General features: G+C 35.5%; 1 protein-coding gene across 4 annotated transcripts in view; it reads left to right on the plus strand.

The window, feature by feature from the left end:
- The window catches only part of CCDC91 (coiled-coil domain containing 91), a 364,298-nt gene that overhangs the window by 198,397 nt on the left and 151,102 nt on the right, over positions 1–14,799 (plus strand). For all 4 annotated transcript variants that reach the window (XM_032772233.2, XM_032772230.2, XM_032772231.2 and 1 more), the window contains exon 8: positions 12,431–12,538. In XM_032772233.2, the coding sequence (XP_032628124.1) occupies positions 12,431–12,538 (108 nt within the window). The remainder of the gene's footprint in view (positions 1–12,430; positions 12,539–14,799) is intronic.

Raw genomic sequence — 14,799 nt, forward strand, 5'->3', positions numbered from 1 at the left:
TGATAAAGAAAGGGAAAATCTTTGAGGAATTAGAATATCTTAAGGTAGCAAAAATTACATTATTTAGTAAAAACATCAGGGAAATGGGATATTATTGAAAAGGTATTGTTACATTACCTGAAGGACATGGGGGAGAGTGAGAGAATATAAACTAAGTACTAGGGAATTATAATTGGCAGTAGCCATTCAGTCAAGTCTATTTTGCTGTAAAAAGGAGAAAGAAAAGTGAAAGGGGTGGCTGGAGAGACTTGGGCTGAGACCAATATGTGCTGAGATCTCAGAGAAGGGAGACCTCCATTCCTCCCTGGCTCTGAGAGAAAGAGCTGAAGGTCAAGAATATACTTTGCTGCGTGAGACCGTATTTGTGCTTATAATGGAAGTGTAAATACATGATATTGTAAAACCTAGAAGTTCCTGATAATTATGACGATACTGATGAGAGCTTTAATATGAAACTGAAATTGTTTGTTTAATGTGCAGTTTACAAAATAAACTAACCTATTCTTGTTAACATCTCAATTATTTTTTGTCATAATTATAGTCATTTGAAACACCTGACTGTACAATTTAGAATACACACAATTAAAAGAAAAGCCAATGTTTAGTTCTTGTTAGGTTGAAGCTGCTAATATTTTTTAATTCCGTGATGCAAATAAAAATGGCTTTCTTTTTGTCGTGAGCAACTTCAGAGAAGAATTTTCCAAAGGAAATACTGGTTGACTGAGTATGCGAAAGTTCAAAGCAGGAACTTTGCTAAAGCTTTAGTGACATGCTATAACTGTGAGTGGAAAAAGTTCCAGAAATTAACCTCAACATGTTGTTTCTATTTTATCTCATTCAGAGCCTGCTTCATTAAAAATTTCATTGTGACCCAAATAGGAATAGAATTTTTTTGTTGTTGACAATTCTTGTTTAGCTATATACAGAATTCTCCATTAAAATGGCACCTAAAAGGGAACATCTCATTTGTACTTCATAGAAGGCTTCCCCAACAAGGAATTTAATCTGAAAAATAGGCAGCTTCTATATCTGAAATACATAAAAAATACTTTGATAAAAGACAGTTTTGAAATATTTTAATCTACATGGTGTTTAGTTTATTTGGCAATAGTTAATTTATGATAGGAGGTTAGTCAAATGATATGCTTTCTGGAATGAGTTGGTCAACTCTTGAGGCTGGGGAAGGAATTTTGACCTCTCCCTGTTTTATTATTGAAGAATTTGGCTAGGCATGCTACTTAAAACATTTGTTTTCATCTGAAGTAACAATAACTAGCTACTGCTGGATACTGAATTAAATGGATCAATGTCTACTTAGGTACCAGTATAGCAATTCTGTTGCTTAAATCAGTGCTAAAATTTATTATAATTTGTACATTTCAATCATTGTATACTGAGATAGGTAGACCTTATTCCATTTCGAAAGCTTTGTTTTGGCAGCATTAGCTTATAGCAGTTTTGAAGTAAGTAGGGTATTGGATGAGCTAATTTGTATGTAATTGCCCAGAATGCTTTTTTAGCTACTTAAATATAATATGATATCTGAGCTGCAAATCTGGTGTACTTTTGGATTCACAAAAATTTTTGTATGGTATATTTTTCAGTAACACCCATTAGTTAACATTCCAACTTGAGCATAATGTGATATATACACTTGATGGTGTTTCATGTGAATGTATTATTTTTAATGTTCTCTGGAAATCTATATTCTCACAATTAAGAGACCATTTTTTCTCAGAGCTGAGAATTATTTTTGTACCATTTCTCAAATAGGAAGAAGATTGATAAACAGTGTTCTGTTCTCTCTTCCTTTTGTCTTGTTCTCTGACTGCTAATTAATTTACTTTCCAAAAATGTGGTGTATGTGAAATCTAGCAGTGCTGCTGAATTTACTCCTCCTAGGGAATGAAAATTAAAAAAAAAAAAATCACTACTTTTATTTAATTGAATGAGGGTTCTCATTAATTCCAGGTTTGGGGGCATGTGATAGATCCTTTCCTAGGCAAGCAGAACTGGTTCCCATTGTCAGTACAATTTAGTCTTATTGTGTACTAGTGTTGGGCAAACTGGTTTGCATTAGTGTGCTTGGGTGGTTGTGTTTTGGTTTTGGCAAATCCTCATTTATTGTGTTTTGCCTTTCCAGAGACAAGAACAAACTTCAGAAAGCATAAAGTGCTCTATATTCATATACTAGAAAAATAGAGGATAGGTTTCTCCTGTTTATTTGTGGCAATGTTGTGACCAAAACCATCTCTGTATTTACACCCTACAGATCTCTGTAATTAGGTGCAAAATATGCCTTATGTGGTATCTTTTTAAAACTAACCCACCGGTCAATAATATCATGGTGAAATATATGCAGCCACATTATATGTAAAGTTACAAAATCCCACTGTATGATGATGTTAGCACATGGTCAAAGCCACACAGTTCTGCCTGGGCAAAAGTTATTGAACATGTCTATCCTAAACAAAGGAATATGTGTTTGCCTCAATTTGCATATAAACAGTAAACAGTATCCTTGAGAGAGCAGGGAAAGGAAATGGTAGGAGATGCAGCAAATTTGCATTTCAGCAAACACAGATGAGGAAAAACAGCATGGGACCTCCTTTACCACCAGACTCCATGTCACTTTTTCATTGTTTGAATAAACTTTACTTTGAAGGGTAACCCTCAGAAGACCCCAATTCAAAGGTTCACTGAAATATAAAAGAGTGAGACAGAGAATCCCAAGTTTTCTCTTTCACCTAAGAAGACATAGGCACCACAATGTTTGGACCTATGGGAGAGATCCTGACTAAAGAAAGGGTCACACTTGCATATACTAGTTCAAACTAAATTTTGCATACACCAACATATAAAAAGGCTACATTTAAATTGACTCAGAGCCTTCTTCTGATCCTGCAGATGGACAGGGCCCTCTGTCCAAGGGGGGCCCCAACCTTTGCAGAAGGATTGGAAAGACTATGGCCTAGTAGGCCCCATAAGATTTATGGGTGACTTCTGATAAGTTTTTACCGTGCTCATAGGAATGTTAGTGTGTGATTTTTTTCCTCTGTAGTACTTTTACCTGTAGAATAAAGGTGCTTGTTTAGAAGGAGCAATGTGTTAACTTGAAAATGTTGGTGATATGCTAATCGTGGTCTACTGATAGAAAGCAAACCTAGTCTGAAAAGTTCATTGCCAGCTTCAACATTAGAAAAATTAGAATTAATTGATAAACCACAGCTAAATAACACCCTCCCCCTCAACTTGCTATAGTTCCTCATCTCCCGCAACCCAGGGGACATATTGCTTTGTGAGTATGCATTCCCTTCTCCATTTTGTTTTTCTGATGGTGGGTTGTATATTTTTCAGTAACAGAGTATGTAGTTTTGTTCTTTGTTTGCTTCCCCATTGGTTATTTGAATCTTTTTTTAACCAAAAACCTAATTTATTTAGTGTATGTGCCAAAAAACATGGCATATAAACACTTGAGGTGCATTTTTAAAAGTAAAAAAGGAGGACATTTCATGGTTTCAGTAGCATGAGTTTAAAATGGTTGTATTACTCCTAAGTGGCAAAACCACAAGTAAATTAGGCAAATTGTCTCAAATGAATGCCAGAATTTACACAACACTGTCAGATGTTTATGCCACTTATTTTTACGAAACTATTTTAAAAGTGATTTAAGGCATTCTAAAAACTTTTTTCTATTTTTCATAGCCCTCGGCCTGTGAAGACAAGCTTCTTTAATCCCATGAATCCAACTGTACATGTCTTTCAAAGAGAAGAATTCGAACTATCAAATTTTAGAAATTTCTAAAGACTAAGACTCAGTGTATCATGATCAAGAAGCAAATGCCCCACACCATTGAAAAGGGAGGTCAGGGGAACTCCTAATTGTCCAATTGGGATAAAGCTCTTGTTTTTAACACTGATGGCATGAGGAAGTTTGGAAAGCTAAGTTTTGTTTCGGTGTTTTAGAGGAATCTAAAACCTCATGCATCCATCCATAATCCAGCCACTAACTAGTAGGGGTTAGCATAGAAGTGAGTTATTTTACAATTGTTCAGTATCATGATGCCTTACTGCCCATACAGAAACATGTCATGAAGTCGATAGATCTGTAGTCTTCAACAATTACTATATCTTTGACACTAGTCTGTGACCAAATATGGCCTATTCTGTACCTTCAGCCAGTGTAAATTTGGGGAGAAATTAAATGTCTAGGGAAAACAAATATATATGTGGCAAGCTACCTTTTAAAATAAAACACTTCGGTTTGCAATTGGTTTATGGTTTGAATTGGTTTAGAAACCTCATTAGTGGGAGGAGACAGAATAAGTGGTACTGTTATAGTACATTACAAATAAATTCATCACATAAATATCTCCTGTATATCTGTGGTGTGTATGTATAATGCATAGAGAAAGTATATTGTAAACTTAAATAGTGTTTTTGTGCATACTGCTCTAGTTCAATGCACTTTGACAATCAACTATTGTAGCTTCTATGTAAGTTAATCTGCAATATGTTTGTCACCTAAAGATGTAGGAGTCAAGACAAAAAAAATGTAAACAGATTATTCTCTTAGCAGTAGTGGAGATAAGTGTTGGATAGATAATACGTGTAAATGTGTAATATTGTTATCAGAAAAGCCATCCATACCACCTTAACTCTGCTCTTTATTATTCAGATCAGTTAAGGTCTACTGTTACTGGTTCTAAAAAAGTTGCAAAATCCAAAATCTAATCTTCATCTTTTCCCCCGTAGCAGGTTTGGGTAAATACAGTTCTAGAAGAGATACCTTATCTTTATATATATTTGAAACAAAAGGCAATTAAGCCACAAAAAATAAAGCAAAGACTGGGAACAAATTGTCTGCCACAAAACAACTAGCACAGTATCATAAAAGACAAGCCAACTCTTCATGGACAGCTTTTAGTGACCCGACTGCAATTGGGAGACTCTCTCTCAAATGTATTTTGGAGTGCAGCATTGTGATTTATAAATAGATCAGAACATCCAGTTCTGGCATACTGAAGCAGTTTGGCATGAGCAATATGGGATGGAGATTATATACATTCTTAATTTATAAATGTACATGGCACAAAATATATTTACACTGTGAGAAGATTTTGGAGTTTGAGCTAAACTCATTACTAGAATCCTTTGACAAGAAAGCCAGCAGTAACTCTTATCACACTCTTATGTACTTGGACTTCTAGATCCTCCTCCCTTAATAGCATTGTTACTGTAAAACAGAGGTAGGCAACCTATGGCACATGTGCCAAAGGCGACACATAAGCTGATTTTTCAGTGGCACTCACACTGCCTCTGGGTCCTGGCAACCAGTTTGGGGGGCTCTGCATTTTTATTTAATTTTAAATTAAGCTTCTTAAACATTTAAAAAACCTTATTTACTTTACATACAACAATAGTTTAGTTATATATTATAGACTTACAGAAAGAGATCTTCTAAAAATGTTAAAATGTATTACTGGCACGTGAAACCTTAAATTAGAGTGAATAAATGAAGACTCAGCACACCACTTCTGAAAGATTGCCAACTCATGCTGTAGATTATATTTAATTTCCTTTTTTCAGATATATGCCATAGTTCACCATATTTTCTTTTGAATTGGACTTCTGCACTGTATTTCAAACAGACGTTAAGGCAGAGAAGCAGAATAACCTAAAATAAGTAAGGCATATGAGGAAAAATTTTCAGTGCTGTCTCATTTAAATTGAAATTAAATAAAATTCCAATTTTTGGACATTTGGGTGAGAGTCCACGTCCTGGGTCCAGAAGAGGATGGGACAAAAGGGCTGGCTCCTTTTGGAGTTCATCAGTGCAAGAAATTGCACGTTGAGAAATATGAAACCTTAGCGCTGTTGGAGCTTGTGTGTCTCGATCCACGCTATGTAGGACAAAGTGTAGAAGGTGAGCAATAAGACTGAGTAATACCATAAAGACAACCCATCTCTTAAATATTAAAGGAATATTTGTACTTTTTAAAAAATTTAATTAATAGTTAATAAATTTGTTCTGAATCTTTTTCTTTCTGTTGTTTGTTCCCCCATTTTCTTCTTTTTATAATTTTTTCCACTATAAAAAGGTGTGTAGGGAGAATTTTTTTAAAAAGTTCAGAAAATAAGGGACAAAAGAGGAGAAAAAGGTCTTTTTGTCAAAAATCAATTTTTATGTTGGTTTTTATCAGTTTTTTTTAACAAATCTGGTAATGTGTAACACCTTGCATACTGCATCCCAAATTTATCTTAATTCATTGTCGCCATCCCCACCTCCTCCATGGTTGACTTTAAATTACAACTTTGTGTTCTATCTGAAATCCTTCATAACAGTCTTTCAACCTTTTTTTTCCCCTAAGATAGACCAATGGAAAGGCACCTCAGATAGCCAGTCTATTGTGTCCTTTCCCAAATGCACCAAATTAACTGCATTTTCTACCTCAGTTATAGCACTGGCATGTTGATCAGAGGGTTTGGCGTGGTTGTGTGTGTGTATGTGTGTTGTTTTTTTTAAATCAAACAACAAATCCAACTATCACTTTCTTTTTCTGATCCATAAGCCAACATAGCTATAGATTGAAGTCTGAGACTTAAAACTTGGCAAAATTGTATCTGTGATTAGCCAGCAAAGTTATTGAAGATTATGCCAAGTTGGAAACTAAGAGCTGTCTCATGAGCCAAATCTAGTCAGTTAAAATCAGTTTGGACATTAATTCTTAGTTTTCTTCATCCTTATTTTTTTTCCCAGTCTAGTCATGATAAAATGGAGCATATGAATATAGTGGAAGAAGTAAATGTTATAAAGCCAAGTGCACAGGATATAGTTTAAGGAAATATAGCTGATTGCCAATTAGTCGATAATGAGATTTAATAGTTATTGTTTTCAGGAGTATGAGAAAATACAAATAAAGGCTTATTTTCATTTAATGCTAGGAATGAATATATTTTACAGTGTGTCTACCCTAGAGAACCATGCAGTTGCCTAATAAACTAGTGTTCATGTTAGCTCTTCTTTTCTGGGTCCATTTCTTCCCCATGTTCATGCATGGCTATCTCTTTTAAATGCAGGCACACTGCCCTTAGATACATGACCCACAGTCCTTTTCACAGTTCCGTGAAGCAGTGACTTGTGGGAGAATTGGAAAAGATTTTGGGAGTCTGAGGGAATTATGAGAGAAAAAGAAAAGTTCTTATAACTCATTGGGAAGCTATTCTGTATCATAATTTCCTAATGAAGCCCAGGCTAAAACAGCCAGAGTCAGCTTTAGTTTAAAAAAAAAAAAACTACTAAAGGCACTTGAAGATTAGTTTTTAGGATCTAGAAGGTGGTCTGACAATACATGCGGAGAGCCAGTAACTGAGACCAGTACTGCATGCTGCAGTTGTCTGTGGGGCTCTATTCTCCTCTACCCATGGCCTAACTGACTGTGAGCTATTGGAAGAAAATTATTACTAGTGGAGTGCCACTTTTACATCAAGATAGTGACAACAGATTGGTGAAAAAGAGTTGTCCATGAGACTTGAGATGGATCAAAGTGGAGAGCTGTCCTCATCATCAATGTTAGGCCACCAGGATGGGAGTATCAGAGGGGTAGCCGTGTTAGTCTGGATCTGTAAAAGCAGCAAAGAATCCTGTGGCACTTTATAGGCTAACAGACATTTTGGAGCATGAGCTTTCATGGGTGAATACCCACTTTGTCGGACGCTCACGCTCCAAAACGTCTGTTAGCCTATAAGGTGCCACAGAACTCTTTGCTGCTTTTACAGGGTGAGCGCTTCATCCACTGTGGAAAATGGAAGTTGAGACTATCAAAGCTGGCTACCCCAAATTATTTTTGGTCAATAGGGCACAAATTTGAGGTTGGTGCTGTTGTGCTGCAAGTATGCATTTAAATATATAAAGTAGGGCTTGATACCAATTAATTGTAGTTAACTCAACCGACTAACTCAAAAAAATTAACTGTGATTAATCTCAGTTTTAATCACACTGTTAAACTATAGAATATCAGTTGAAACATTAAATATTTTTGGATATTTTTCTACATTTTCAAATGTATTGATTTTAATTACAGCCCAGAATATAAATTGTACAGCGCTCACTTTATATTATTTTTATTACAAATATTTGCACTGTAAAAATGAACAAATGAAATAGCATTTTTCAATTCACCTCATACAAGAAGAATAGTATGATCTCTTTATCATGGAAGTGCAACTTACAAACGTAGGATTATTTTTGTTACTTATCTACACTCAAAAACAAAAGAATGTAAAACTTTAGAGCTTACACGTCCACTCAGACCTACTTCTTGTTCAGCCAGTCACTAAGACAAACAAGTTTGTTTACGTTTACAGGAAATAATGCGACCTGATTCTTATTTACAATGTCACCTGAAAGTGAGAACAGGAGTTCACATGGCACTTTTGTATCAAGCATTGCAAGTTATTTAAGTGCTAGATATAATAAACATTTGTATGCCCCTTCTTGCTTCGGCCACCATTCCAGAGAACATGCTTCCATACTGATGACGCTCATTGAAAAAAAGTGTTAATGAAATTTGTGACTGAACTCCTTGGGAGAGAATTGTGTGTCTCCCACTCTGTTTTACCTGAATTCTGCCATATATTTCAAGTTATAGCAATCTTGGATGGTGACCCAGCACATGTTGTTCATTTTAGGAACACTTTCAGTGCAGATTTGACCAAATGCAAAGAAGGTACCAAAGTGAGATTTTTAAAGATAGCTACAGCACTTGACTCAAGGTTTAAGAATCTGAAATGCCTTCCAAAATCTGAGCGGGACGAGGTGTGGAGCATGCTTTCAGAAGTCTTAAAAGAGCAACGCTCTGATGCGGAAGCTACACAGCCAAACCACCAGAAAAGAGAATCAACCTTCTGCATGTAGCCTCTGACTCAGATGACGAAAATGAACATGCATCAAGCCACACTGCTTTGGATCATTATTGATCAGAACCCGTCATCAGCATGGCTATATGTCCTCTGGAATGGTGGTTGAAGCATGAAAGGACATATTAGTCTTTAGTGCATCTGGCACATAGATATCTTGTGATGCTGGTTACAACAATGCCTTGCAAATGCCTCATCTCGCTTTCAGGTGACATTGTAAACAAGAAGCAGGCAGCGTTATCACCTGCAAATGTAAACAAACTTGTTTGTTTGAGCATTTGGCTGAACAAGAAGTAGAACTGAGTGGATTTGTAGGCTCTAAAGTTTTACGTTTGTTTTATTTTTGAATTTTTTTTTTTTGGTACATAATTCTACATTTGTAAGTTCAACTTTCATGATAAAGAGATTGCACTACAGTACTTAAGTGAATTGAAAAATACTATTTCGTTTTTTACAGTGCAAATATTTTCAATAAAAATTAATATAAAATGAGCTCTGTACACTTTAATTCTGTGGTAATTTAAATCAATGTATTTGAAATGTAGAAAACATCCAAAATATTTAAATAAATGGTATTCTATTGTTTAACAATGTAATTAATTTTTTTAATTGTGTGATTAATTGCAATTACTTTTTTAATCACTTGACAGCTCTAATATCAACTGTTACTGTACTTTATGATTGAATTATACTTGAGTTTTTGTAGCGATTTCAGGAAGTATAGCTTCATTAATGTGTTGGAGCTATAGACAGTTTTTCATGTGCACTCCATATTCATCTCACCAAGCCAATGAATACCTTTAGTAGAAAAGGCTACCATTCCAAGATGAAGCAAGCCTTAAAAGATAATTATGGCATGTTTCTATATAATTACATAAGATGATTAGGCAAAGAGTATAATGCCAAAATGGTTAAACTTTGGGCTTTTCAGGAGCAAACAGAGGACGCATATTCTTTCTACTTTATGACACTGTAGACAGTGAACACTGAAGTATCTGAGCACCTATTATATCTGTCTGTCTGTCTCTGTCAATAAATTAATATATGATGGGAAACATCTAATTTCTATAAATTTTTAAGTCTCATTACAGAATTCATAGTATTTCCTGGCACTTTTTATCTTTATGCAACTTATTTAACAGAGATAAATTACAAAGTAGAAGACTGCAATCTACATACTATGGGGAGGGATGTCTTAGAACAGTCTATATCATTTGGGGACAGGGCAAGATACAACTGTAGTATATGGTATAATGCCATATTTCTGTGCCATCTTTTAAATTCAATGAAGAGTAGAATTAATATTTTATTGAATAAACTTCCTTATTTACTGATACTAACAATTGTGATCATTCCCCACTAGGCTAAGTTGAGTGTAATATAATGCTAATGTATTCTCTTATGAGTAGAACACATCCCCCAAAATCATTTTTCCAAGTTATATTTAGAAATTATATTTTGACTCCCTGTATGTGTTTAAAATCACACCCTTGAGATTCTTGATAAAATCAATCCTAAGAGACAAAGTTACTTTATTATCAGAACATACAATAGTTTTCCATTATGTTTAAAAAACAAAAAAAGAAACAAACAAAAACAACACGGTGAGTTGTTACTTTTTGCAGTCTAACACTTCTGGTTTTGTTTTCAGTGACAGCTACTGAAAATAGACTTAAACCACTGGTTAAATAATTTACATGGGAACTCTGTTAGCTCCTACATACTCAAGAGTATTCAGCTGAACCTGTACTAGAAGGCATGGTTTGGGGGTAAGGGAGGAAACTTATTTAGGACCACATCCTGCACTTGCTGAAGTCAATTGGGTCTTTCCTGTTGACTTCAGTTAGAGAAGAATTTGACCCTTTATATTTATCTTTGCTTTTATACCTTTTATGTTTTAATGTACTTCCTAAATTAATTCTAATAGTTTTTAAAACATTAGTCCAGATGATAAAAACACAGAATGTTAGAACTGACATTCTGTTCCTGTAGTAAGCCCTTGAGTAAGGTTTCTCATTGGTTTCTAACCATTTGAATGTATTCATTATGGGATTTTACCCCGACTAAAGTAGACTTTTGTGAATTTTTCAGGCATAAATTGGAGTCTTTTGAGAATTAAGTTTTTGTGATTGTCTGAATTTGTATCAATGCAGAAGATGAACAATCAATCTGCAAAACAATCTTTACATTTAAAGACAAGTATAAGCCAGTGCAAAAGCCACTAAACTTATTCTTGCATTTTGATTAAACCTCATGTCGAGCACCATCTGTCACTTTTTTAATTTACAAATATTTTTTTTCCTTTGCTTCAGTAAAACTGCTACTGAGTTACAGCAGTAGTCATCCTGAAGAACAGTAATGTTTGCAAAACAAAGCTAATTATTGGAAAATGTTGGAAGATAGACCAAAAGCTGTACAAATATTTTTGTCCCAGGTTTTTTTGCATTTATTCAACATCTTATTTAATGATTATTGTTTCCCACCAAGCAAACTTATTTTCGAAACAAAACTTATCTAACTAATTTGGCCTTTTTTTGCTTCTCTGCATATGTGTGCCAAAAATCTGTTTTCTATAAATTTTAAGTCTGTTTTAACTTACATTGTAATTGCAAGTAGTTTAATACACAGATTACTATTTAAAAATAGAATTTGCTGTAGTGAATATAAATAGTACAGTACATATTCTAGAAAGAAGGGACATATTAATATAATATACTATTGAAAACAAGTATAGCGCAGGAGTATGTGAAGTGAAGGTAAAAATACCAGCATCATCTTAAAGAAAGTAGGTGGATATAATTCCTACAAATGGTGATTTGGCTTTTCTTGTGATCTGTTTTAGTTTTTTCCCTTTGCATACAGATTCTTTAACCTTTGCATAGCTAAGATCAAATATCTGTATAATGCCCCTAATTTTATTATCTTTTTAATATTGTCTTGGCACTTTGACTTTTCCACACTTGGATTTCCACCTCTTCACATGAGAGTGTGAACTTCCTGGGGGGGCATTGCTTTTATGTTTTAAACTACTCAAAATTTCCATCTGCTTTTAGTTGAGTTGTGGTTGTGAAGATCATGCTTGGCCCATGGGATCTTACAGTGAGCCAAGAGGATGTGGAGTTTTGTCAGCCAGTGAAATATGTCTGGCTTTTTTTTTTTTTTTTCAGCAGCTTTCATATGCTTCTCATCTTGTGTGGTCCCACTAAACTGAGTATGTTTAACAGGACTACTCACCCTCTCTATCTTCTGTGAGTTGCCTTCTTTTATGCAAAAGGTGTGTGTAGGAAACATGAGAGCCAAAAAATGTAATCCTGGCTAAAGAAAGATATATATCTAAAAATGAAAAGTAGTCATATATAGAAAAGTACTTCAGTAGTTGCACATTTCTGTTCTGTGAGTGCAGCTGAGTATCAGATTTCAGTTATATACAAAAGTTAGTTAATTTGCCGTGTGTCAAAAATACTCAGGTGTGTCTTCTGTTTTGAAACTGGTCTGCTGTATTTGTTTCCAGGCTCTATTGCAGTCTACAGTTCAGAAGCAAGAAGAAGCCATTGAAAAGCAGTATATAGCTGCAATTGAAAAACACTCATACAAGTGTGAGGAACTGCTGAATGCTCAGGTAATACAAGCACTTGTTCGCACAGATACATGTGTTCATAGACTCTATGAATGTGTTTTTTGCTACAAAAAGCATTATTATTTTCATTCACTTTCTTTTGTTTGTGTTGAAAAAAATCATCACAAAACATCAGTCTTCAGTATACTATCCTTGGGATAACAATAATTACAGGCAAAAAGAGATGGGAACCTAACCATACCTCCTAACTCGTTAGGGCCCAAATGTGCATTATGGCTTTCTAAACTGTCTAACCAAGATCCCAGAGGGATACAGCACCAAAGAGAAGGAAGCTTGGAGTGTAAGATTTATTCCTTTATTAACTGTGTAATTTTATATAGCTGCAAAGAAAGGATTCAATATTTCTTAAGCCTGAATTTTATTTACTATAATGGACTTCAAGCAAAAATCAGATTTCTATGGAACAGACACAAATAAATGTGTGCTGCAACTTATACAATGGTCATTCTAACAGCTACTATACAAATCTATTTTTATTTCTATAAAACCACTGTAATTAATATGAGATCAATAGTAAAAAAGAAGATTATATGACAAGTATTTAAAGCTGCTGGTCCATGTTAATGGTCTAATGATTGTTTAAACTTTTCGAACTTGTTTTATTGGCAAAGTATCGCTTGAGTTTATTTAAATTATTAACCAAGTAAACTCTATACATAAGATATAAATATAACATTTTCTGTTGGCTAATCTTGAAAAGCCATCTCAGGTTGTTTGTTGATTACTTTTAAGTACTGCTAGGAACAATTCTTCTAAAATGGCTAGTAGATGTTTTTTGGTTTTTGTTTTTCATTTGTGAGTGATGGTAAATTAAAGATCTAAATATAGCTAATGTACACTTGAAATATTATTTCACAGTTTAATACAGAAAGGTAAAGATATTTGGATATTTACTTGATTAATTTCAGCATTCCCTTAGGTATTTTACAACCATCTCCCTGTTATGACCATATCAGCTGAAGAGTTTGCTACAAGCATGTAGTCATCTGTGTAAATAGTATAATGGAAACGTACACAACACTTTGGAAAAAGTAATTCATCCTTGGACAAGGGGAACATTGCACAGAACTACAGTGCTCTTGAATGCATGCCCTACAGCAATGCCTAAAAGTATCCTAAAATGGATTCAAACTTTTTATTAAATGTTTTGCCTTTTTCTGTCACAGTGTCCACAATCATTGCACTGCTGATTTCATATATTATTGTTGAGTATTAGGGCTAGATGAACCTCAGAAAAGCTGAAAATTCTGTGAGAATATTCTTTCTTGTAACATTGTTGATACTTCTTGATTCTAGCTGAGTCAGAAATATTGCTACCGTATCTGATGTTTCCATCTCAAACCAGTCAGTGGAAAGAAGCATCAAACCTTGGAGGACAGGAAGTATTTTTTGTGTGTGCTTTTTAAACCTTAGAAAAGGATCACCTCTAGTTTGTTGTGACAGTCTTCATCAGTTCTTATTTAATTCAAGCATGTTTTTACTGTCCCTAATGGTAATGGTACAGTGTGCAGAATAAGTACTAAAGTGAGGGGATGAAAGCAAGCAAATAGTGAAATTCTGTGATGGAAATTGGAAAACTTGCCTTACAGCACCATTTCTCCAATGCAGCCACCAGGGGGTTTCCCCTGTGGCCATGACAGGTGATGTTGGGATGGTGGGAAAGCGTCAGCCCCACCTCCACCCTCCCTGTTGCTCCTGGTTGCTCCACTCTGCCCGGCTCTGGAGACCAGGGCCGGCTTTAGGACAATTCCACCAATTCTCCCGAATTGGGCCCCGCACCTAAGAGGGCCCCACACCCAGTGAGAATCCCTTCCCTGGCTAGAGGCACCTTTTTAATTTTTACTTACCTGGCGGCACTTCAGGTCTCCAGCGGCACTTCAGCGGCGGGTCCTTCGCTTGCTCTGGCTCTTCGGTGGCACTTCGGCAGCGGGTCCTTCAGTGCCGCCAAAGACCTGGAGCGAGTGAAGGACCCACCACTGAAGTGCCGCCAAAGACTCAGAGCACCGCCTGGTGAATACAAGCCCCATGTGTTTTTTTTTGTTTTTTTACAGGTTTTTTTGTTGTTTTGGTTTGGTTTTTTTAAGTCATCCCTGTCAGGGCCCTGTCAAAACTGTTCGAATTGGGCCCCGCACTTCCTAAAGCCGGCCCTGCTGGAGACAGGTGGGACAGAATGCTGAAGGAGTAAGGAGAGTTCTCTACTGGAAGCCGGGGAGGGGAGAGGGGTTCAGTGGGGCCTGGACCCC

The sequence above is a fragment of the Chelonoidis abingdonii genome, chromosome 1 (assembly GCF_003597395.2).
Source record: "Chelonoidis abingdonii isolate Lonesome George chromosome 1, CheloAbing_2.0, whole genome shotgun sequence".
In the NCBI taxonomy this organism is placed as follows: Eukaryota; Metazoa; Chordata; order Testudines; family Testudinidae; genus Chelonoidis; species Chelonoidis abingdonii.